Source organism: Pleurodeles waltl, chromosome 3_1 (assembly GCF_031143425.1).
Source record: "Pleurodeles waltl isolate 20211129_DDA chromosome 3_1, aPleWal1.hap1.20221129, whole genome shotgun sequence".
NCBI classification, from domain to species: Eukaryota; Metazoa; Chordata; class Amphibia; order Caudata; family Salamandridae; genus Pleurodeles; species Pleurodeles waltl.
The window spans coordinates 563,984,644-563,992,756 of record NC_090440.1 but is presented as its reverse complement, the minus strand read 5'-3'; the positions used below and the strand labels follow the sequence as shown (position 1 = coordinate 563,992,756).

Genomic DNA, 8,113 nt, shown 5'->3' with positions numbered 1-8,113 from the left:
TAGTTGGAGAGGAAAAATTCATGGTGGAACCACAGCCATTGCCATCAACACTGGAAATCAAGGTCTCCGAACCAACTTCAGACCCACCAAGAGAACTTGGGCTTGGTCTTCTCAAACCTTTTGTAACACCCAAGGAATCAGATGAATATGAGGGAAACAATAAAGAAGACCCTGCAGCCACTTCACTGAGAACACATCTATCATCCAAGCTTCCCTGGTGGGAACTAAAGAACAAAACCAAGGTAGGAGTCCATTGTCTTTTGCTGCTACTAGTTCTATGCATGGCCGGCCAAACATGGAACAAATCTGATGAAAAACCATGCATGAAAGACAAAGGGATACTGATGTTGAGAACATCCTGCTAAACTGGTCTGCAAGCTCATTCATCTTCACTGGAGGAAATACTACTTTCGGAGATTGGAGATTTGACTCCATCCATGCACAAATCTCCCTGGAAAGGTGATAAAGGGAAAGAACCAACCCAGCAACCCCCTCCCCAGTGGTTGATATGTGCCACCACCACTTGATTGTAGAACTGAATGCATACTGGATGCTGTCCGATCTGAGGAAGAGAAGTTAATAACGCTGTCCTGACTGGAGCCAATTCCCTCCAGTTGGATGCAGAATGAGCCACCTTATGTGTCCACCTGCCCTGCACTGTAGAGGAACCCAGCACAGCTCTCTACCCCATTCTGCTAGCATCTGTTGCTATTACCATCGGAGACACTTACCCAAGGAGGCAGAAAGAACTCCACCTGGGTCGATATTTTGTGGAAGACCATGGACTCTTGTTGGATAAACGGGCAGGTGAGGTTCCTTTGTAGCCAAATCACTCACACAGCTACTGACACACCCACACGGGCACTCATACACCTACTCACAGATGCACTCAAACATTCACTCATACACTCACTCACAGGCCAACTCAGTCATGCACCCACTCACACACCCACTCACAAACCCACTCCCACACTCATTCACAGACACACTCAGAAGCTCATGCACTCACTCACAGATGCACTCAGAGACTCATGTACCCACTCACAAACCTACTCAGAGACTCACGAACCCCCTAACAGGATCCAGTCAGAGGCTCACACACCCACTCACAGACCCACTTACTCATACACTCAAACACACTCAGAGACTCATGCAGTCACTCACAGACCTACTTAGGCACTCATGCACCCACCCCCAGACCCATTCAGACAATCACGTGCCCACTCACAGACCCACTCAGACTCTCACACACCAACTCACAGACCCACTCAGATTCTCACACTCCAACTCACAGACCCACACAGATGCTCATACACCCACTCACAGAGACACTCTGACACCCATTCTAACACCCAGAGACTCCCTCTTACACTTACTTTCACACCAGACACTCTCACACCCACATACACCCTCTCTCACCCACTCTTACACCCACTTTCAAACACACTCTCACATCCAGAGACACCCTCTCACACATATTCTCACATTCAGATTATTTAACAGGTATCTCAAGTTGCTACTCTTGAACTTCAGGTATTGTTTGGGTGAACCATTGTTTTTGATATTTCTGAGCTCAACGGAAAGCAAGTTTCCATCAATCAGGTGATTTGTAGAGTGCACCTTGTCACTTGTGAGGGTATCCAAATGCTGGCCAGGTGAGCACAGCGGCGGCCGCCGCAAATCTCAAGGGGAGGGGCAGGTGGGGAAAGGGGGACACAGGGTTGGGGAAATTAAATAATTATTTTAAAAAACGTACCTTTGCTGCTGCTGCCTCCTCTTCGCTCCTCTTCCCTCAATGCTGTTGGTGTCCCAGGAGTCCCTGGAACACCAGCACAGGCTTCCCATGAAATCCTGCTGATGCTCTCATGCTATACGTAGCATGAGAACAGCATCAGGATTGGTCTGAGGAGCTTGGTCGCCTGCTCAGACAGTGAATGGGAGTCTGTGCAGTTTCTCAAACCCAGCTGTGCAACACAGCCGGGTTGGAGAAACTTAAGTGCTCATGTCAGTTTGTCCGGCCTAAGACAGTTGACCAAACTAACATGTGCACGTAGGTGCACTCCACTCCCTCTTCCCTCTCCTCTCTCCCCTCTTCTCTCTCCCCTCCTCTCGTGGCCCAGCCCTGCCCCTCCCTGCACATGCTGGCTGAGCCAGCAGCTGAAAATAAAACAATAGTAAAATATTGTTTTTTCAGCTGCTGGCTCAGCCAGTGGGCCCATGCTCCTTTGCCATTGTGAAGGAGCCGCCCCTGAGTGAGCAGCTGAAGAACCATGTCTCCAGAGCTCTACAGAACTCCAGAAGAGATGGGAGAGGTCCGGAGATGTAGGGGATGTTCATTCCTTGCCTTCGTTGCCAGGTAGGAGAAAGAGTGTCCTCCGCTCCTGCTTCATTGGATGCAGTGTGGGTGGGCCAGTGAGAGGGAGGCAGAGTGGAGGTGTCTAGTGGGCTGTTGAAAGTTCAGGTGGTGGTGCATGTAGGCGGGTCTGCAATTGTGTAAAGAATTGAATGCATGGGTCAGGAGCTTAAAATGGCATCTTTTCTGAATAGGGAGCCAGTGCAGTTCCCTGAGGTGGAGATTGATGTGGGTTCATCTTGGGATGTCGAGGACAAGTCTGGCTGAAGCGTTCTGTATGGTCTGTAGTCTTTGGATGAGTTGGGCTGTGATTCCGGTGTAGAGAGCGTCACCGTAGTCCAGTCGGCTGGTGATGAGGGCCTGGATTATGGTGCGTATGGAGCTTAGGGGAAGCCATTTGAAGATCTTGAGAAGTATGTGAAGGATGAAGAAGCAGGAGGAGGAGGAGGCAGAGTTGATCTGGGCAGTCATGGTTAATTTTTTGTCCAGGATGATGCCTAGGGTTCTTGCATGGTCAGTCAGGGCTGGTGTGGGTCTGAGCTCAGTGGGCCAAAAGGAGACATCCTACGGGGAGCTTTTGTCACTGAAGATCAGTACCTCCGTCTTGTCCGTTTTGAGCTTTAGGCAGTTGTCGCTCATCCAGCTGGCGGCGTCTGTCATGCAGTTGCAGAAGTTGGTCTTGGTCCATTAGTGTCTGGTTTGATGTGTTTTGTTGCAGAGAAACTGAACTTACAAAAGCTGTTCCCTGGTGAATCCACAAGAATTACTTTTGAGTACAGCATGCTTATGAGACTAACTTAATTTTTGGGAAATGCTACAATAAGAAAATGTTTCGAAACTGGTTATGGAAACCACTATTAATCATTGTTATCATTTGGTGAAAGTCTAATAACGATTCAGTCGGTGCTTAGGTTGAGATTTAGCAGAGTATCCTATTGACATGGCGAATAAAAATAAGTTTTATTTTGAAAATCTTTTAAAATTCCATTTGTAAAAAAATATATTAGTGTGATACATCTTGCTACCTGTGCAGGTGTTACTGAGAGGTGTGTGTGCACGTGCACTTGACATGGTACCAATATTTTATGATACTGGGATAGTGAAATGTAGAGCAAGAGTAACTAGGCTATATGGCGAGAGGCTCTGGCACTCCAATAGTAAATGAGAGCACCCCCCCCCCAATGGACACTGCTCCAGGACCCATACAGGAGGTCTCACTCCCACTGGGGAGAGGATGCTCCAAACAGAGGTGCGCTCAGGGGGAAATATGGGGGGAAATGCATACACCTAATGATAACCTGACTACTGGATAGTATACCTCCAGCCCTCATCTAGTAGGCTAGGAAGAGCCATGGCTCAGTGAATCCCAGTCCTGCAGATGATTTAGCTCTGCTGCCCTTCACTCATGAGGGGTCCAAGCTGCTGCCTTTCTTGGGTAGAAGGAGGGCAAAAGCCACATTTGTATTCTCATTGTGGGCTATTTCTGCAGGTGGATGAAGCCTTCCAATTTTATGTCAATGTCAGAGGCTTTGTATTATGCATTACTTTCTTGCTTTTTATCCCATAAAAGCCATTAAAATATGTATGTACAAAAGGAAAAGGACAGGAACAGATGGATTTAATTTGAAAAAGTTTCCTCGACAATTGTATTTGTAAAGTGTGTTTTGAAATGAGGCTTCCAGCCATCACTTTTTTTTCCCCTCTTGCATCCACTTCATCAACCGTTTCTTTTCATTGTTTTTAGGGTCGAGCCTGCGTAGCATGCACTTTGCCATGCGTATCGCTTGCGAGACGCTGTAGTAGTTAGAAAAGGGCTCGGAGCCCCACCCATGTCACGTCAGTGTCTTTCATTGGTTGGTGGGCTTGCCTTTTAAAATCTGCTTGCTTTCATTAGTGGAAAGCATGCATACGTCATGCCTTTTCCGGTGGTTAGCCCTCCTTGAGCGCAGCGACCAAGTACTGAAAACATACGAGGCTCGCTGTTTTCCGTCTGGTTTGTGGACTACTTTTTCTCTTTTTTCGCAGCGCAATCGCGCTCGTTTTTTTTCCATTTAATGAGGCAAAAAAAGTCCGGTTGGGAGTTTACAACTGCTAATAGCTCTAACTCGGAGAAATGCAAGACCGTTGCATTGCAAATGCTTTTCTTTTGGGTCTGCTTTGGTAACTGCTTGCATGCCTTGTGCTAATGTTTGAACATCTGGCCCTTTTACCGTGTGCCTGTGTGTTTCTTCAGACCAGGTTGCCCAAGTTTAAATGTTTTTGAGAGTTCCGTGCCATTTTGCAACTTTTTGGGAGGGATAAAAACGTTGCGTTAGAATTTTTGATTTTCATACTTACTGTGTGCATCTTACTGTTTTCATTTTTTTACTCCAAATGTTTGACTGCACAGTCTGGCTCGGCCAGCCGAGTTTGCCTGGACATGCCTAGAGATGCCTTTAGTTCGTGATACTCTGTTGTAGCCTGGGATACTATTTAAGTGAAACCCTCCCCGTCGCCCACCTGTCCAGCATCCATCTTGGGACCCATCAGCACAACCAAAAGGAAAATAGATGCTTGCTGTCGAACCAGATGGAGATGTTGGTAGGCCGTGGTGTTGCGTGCGCGTGTTTATCCACTGCACACCAGGAGGCTGAGCGGCCAGTGTGCAGTTAACAGACTCAGATATGAAATGTGCACTAACCTGCCATCCTTGTCAGTCCTGGGGTGAGGCTGAAAGGAGGTCACATTAATATTCACCCACCGGCTGCCATTTACCTAGTGGCGCAGCAAAGGTGGCTTGGATCCTAATGCAAAGAAGGAGACTGGGCCTCTTGGTCACTAGTTTTATACTGAAAACAGCCACTAATTTGGGTGATGTGGGCCACACCAGCCCCCGGGCCCCAGTACCACTGCACCTGCTGCACGATTGATAGCTAATGCCCTGTATTTGCAAACCTGCTAGACCCGTGATGTACACAATACACTCCGGGGTTTAAGCAAACTCATCCTTGGACGGCAGTGCGCTCTCGTGGGTTCACGATCCACTTTCCAAAACAGTGACACAGAGAAATGTGGAATCTGTGAGAAATTGCCTATGGGGAAGAATTTGGAAATAGTCCTGAGAGGTAAATCCGAAGCCCGCGCGCCTGTTGTCACAAGCAACCTGGCAAATGCAGGGGAGGGCTACCTGTAGCACAGGCATGGAGAGGTCTCCAGGAGAGGGGCTGGAGTGCAGCAGGCGAAGCCAAGGCAGAGCTTTACCGGAAAATCTGCATTGAGACACCAAGAGGACATCAGGGGAGATCTGCAGCAAAAGAGATCTTTAAGGGAGATGTGATGTAATAGACACACGCAAAGGCATTTAGCGATATGCAGCAAAAGGCGCAAAGAGAGCATCAGAAGAGATCTCGAGCAAGAGACATCGAGAGAGCTTCAGATGAGCTGGGAAGCGAGATGAGCCAGCTTCTGGGGCGATATGCAACAAGAGATATCCGCAAGGCTTCAGAGGAGATCGTGGCGTGAGACATCAAGACAGCTTCTGAGGCGATCAACATCCAGAGTCACCAAAGGACCTTCATTTGGGCTCCCAGAAAGAGACGCCAAAAAAGCTTAAGAGGAGCAAGGCGAGATTGACTTCAGGCGACAGAAGGATTGCAGCAAGAGACACCACAAGTGAGAGTTTCATTAAGAGACACCACCTGGGCTTCAGGCAGGGGGTGGGGAAACCCGCAGCAAGAGAGGAAAAGACGGAGCTTCGAAAAAGAGCTCGAGAGACGAGGACCTTCTAGAAAGGAGAGACAGGTGACAAAAAGACTACGGGGGCTTAGAGAGAGAAGAGGGCAGGTCGGTACCAAGAGACACCATGGTCGAGCTTGGAGGGCGGGGGAGATCTGCAGCAAGAGTAACGAGGCAGGGTTTAGCTGGATAGGAGGCTGTCCGCAGGAGAGGCGGCGAGCAGGAACCACCCCCGAGGGTCTGCATGCGAGAGTCCCTCCCCCTTCCACCTTCGAGGCGCTGCAGGGAAGAGGAGAGCAGCGCATACTCCCAAAGAGCGTGCAGGTGAGGGCAGTGCCACCACAGACCGTGTGCAGCAGAAGGGCCTGTTCCTTCACAGGGGGTCTGCGGGAGAGCAAAGCAGCCCTCCCCGCTGCTGGTGCTCCTGCAGGTGCTTTGGGGCCCTAGGGAGGGGCGCTCTGCCAGCGACGGCCGCCCAGGCTGCACTCCGCCGCTGCTGTCCCTCGCGGATGGTGCTGATTTCGGTGACATGCTGAGTTCGGTAACCTGCTGGGCTCGGTAGGGAGCAGAGTGCGAAAGGATGCTGATTTCGAGACGCTGCGTGTTTCAAGAAGATGCTGTTTTTCAGAGGATGCTAATTTCGAGAGAATGCTGTTTGCGTGGACGCTGATTTCGGGAGGATACTCGTGGCTGGGCGACGCTGCCAGCGGTGGATGCTGACGCTGGAGGGCGGTGATGACTGGCTGCTGCTGGGCAGGTGCTCTGACTGCCATGTGTGCTGCGGTAGACGCTGATTTGGGCAGGATGCTGATGCTACGAAGGTGGCCGAGTTCACAGGGATGCTAACTTCGGACAGCGCCGAGTTCTGGGAGAGTCTAATTTCCACAAGCCGCTGATCAAGGAGAGTTGCTGATTTCCAGAGGATGCCGGCGCCGCTGCTGACCAGGTTGCAGCTCGGAAGGTGTCGCTGACACGCCATGTGAGCTGCGGCACCGGGGGCTCGCAGGGGGCACCATGCAGAAGGGGATCCGGCTGAATGACGCTCATGTCACCTACCTAGGGCTGCTGGCCAAGAAGGACGGCAGCCGCCGCGGCTTCCTCAGCAAGCGGAGCTCGGACAACACCAAATGGCACTGCAAGTGGTTCTCGCTGCTGCAGAACATGCTCTTCTACTACGAGACGGACTCCAGCGCCCGGCCCTCCGGGCTCTACCTGCTGGAGGGCAGCGTCTGCGAGCGCGGGGCCCCGGGCAAGGGCCCCCAGTGCGGGAAGGAGTCGCTGGAAAAGCAGGTAACTAGGGCGGGGAGGTGGGCTGCTAGTGTGCGCGGGTGCGTATTCTGGGTCGGTGCAAGGGGCGCACTGAGGGGCCAGGACGCATGCTGCCAGGGACGTACCATGGTGGGCAATACCGGGGGCCTCCGGATGAGAGTGAGGCGCATCCGTCTGTATGTGGCATCCACAGGGTCGTAACATGGGCGTCCACTAAGGGCCAACCCTCGGGGGCACGATGAGGCGCCTTAGCTTGGAGGTGCGTACGGAGGAGTCACAGGTTGAGGAGTATACCGAGGAGTGCCACAGGCTAGGGGATGTACAGAGGAGTCGCATGCTGAGGGGCATACTGAGCAGTATCACAGGCTGAGGGATGTACTGAGGAGTCACAGGCTGAGGGGTATACTGAAGAGCCACAGGGTATGAGGTATACTGAGGAGTCACAGACTAAGGGCAATACTGAGTAGTAGTCAGAGGCTGAAGAGTATACTGAGGAGTAACACAGACTGACGGGTATACAGAGGAGTCACAGGCTGAGGGGAATACTGAGAAATCACAATCTGAGGGGTATACTGAGGAGTAACACAGGCTGAGGGGTATACAGAAGAGCCACAGGGTATGAGGTATACTGAGATTTCACAGGTTGAGGAGTATACTGAGGAGTAACACAGGCTGGGGGATGTACTGAGGAGTCACAGGCTGAGGGCGATACTGAGTAGTCAGAGGCTGAAGAGCATACAGAGGAATCACTGGCTGAGGGGAATACTACTAAGGAGT

The 8,113-nt window shown here is 51.0% G+C and overlaps 1 protein-coding gene across 1 annotated transcript in view; it reads left to right on the top strand.

Moving 5' to 3' along the window:
- Positions 1-6,080: 6,080 nt before the first annotated feature.
- RASGRF1 (Ras protein specific guanine nucleotide releasing factor 1) overlaps positions 6,081-8,113 on the top strand; it is a 944,233-nt gene continuing 942,200 nt past the window's right edge. Inside the window, exon 1 of the mRNA XM_069222980.1 lies at positions 6,081-7,357. Coding sequence (XP_069079081.1) covers positions 7,082-7,357 — 276 coding nt within the window. The 5' untranslated portion in view covers positions 6,081-7,081. The remainder of the gene's footprint in view (positions 7,358-8,113) is intronic.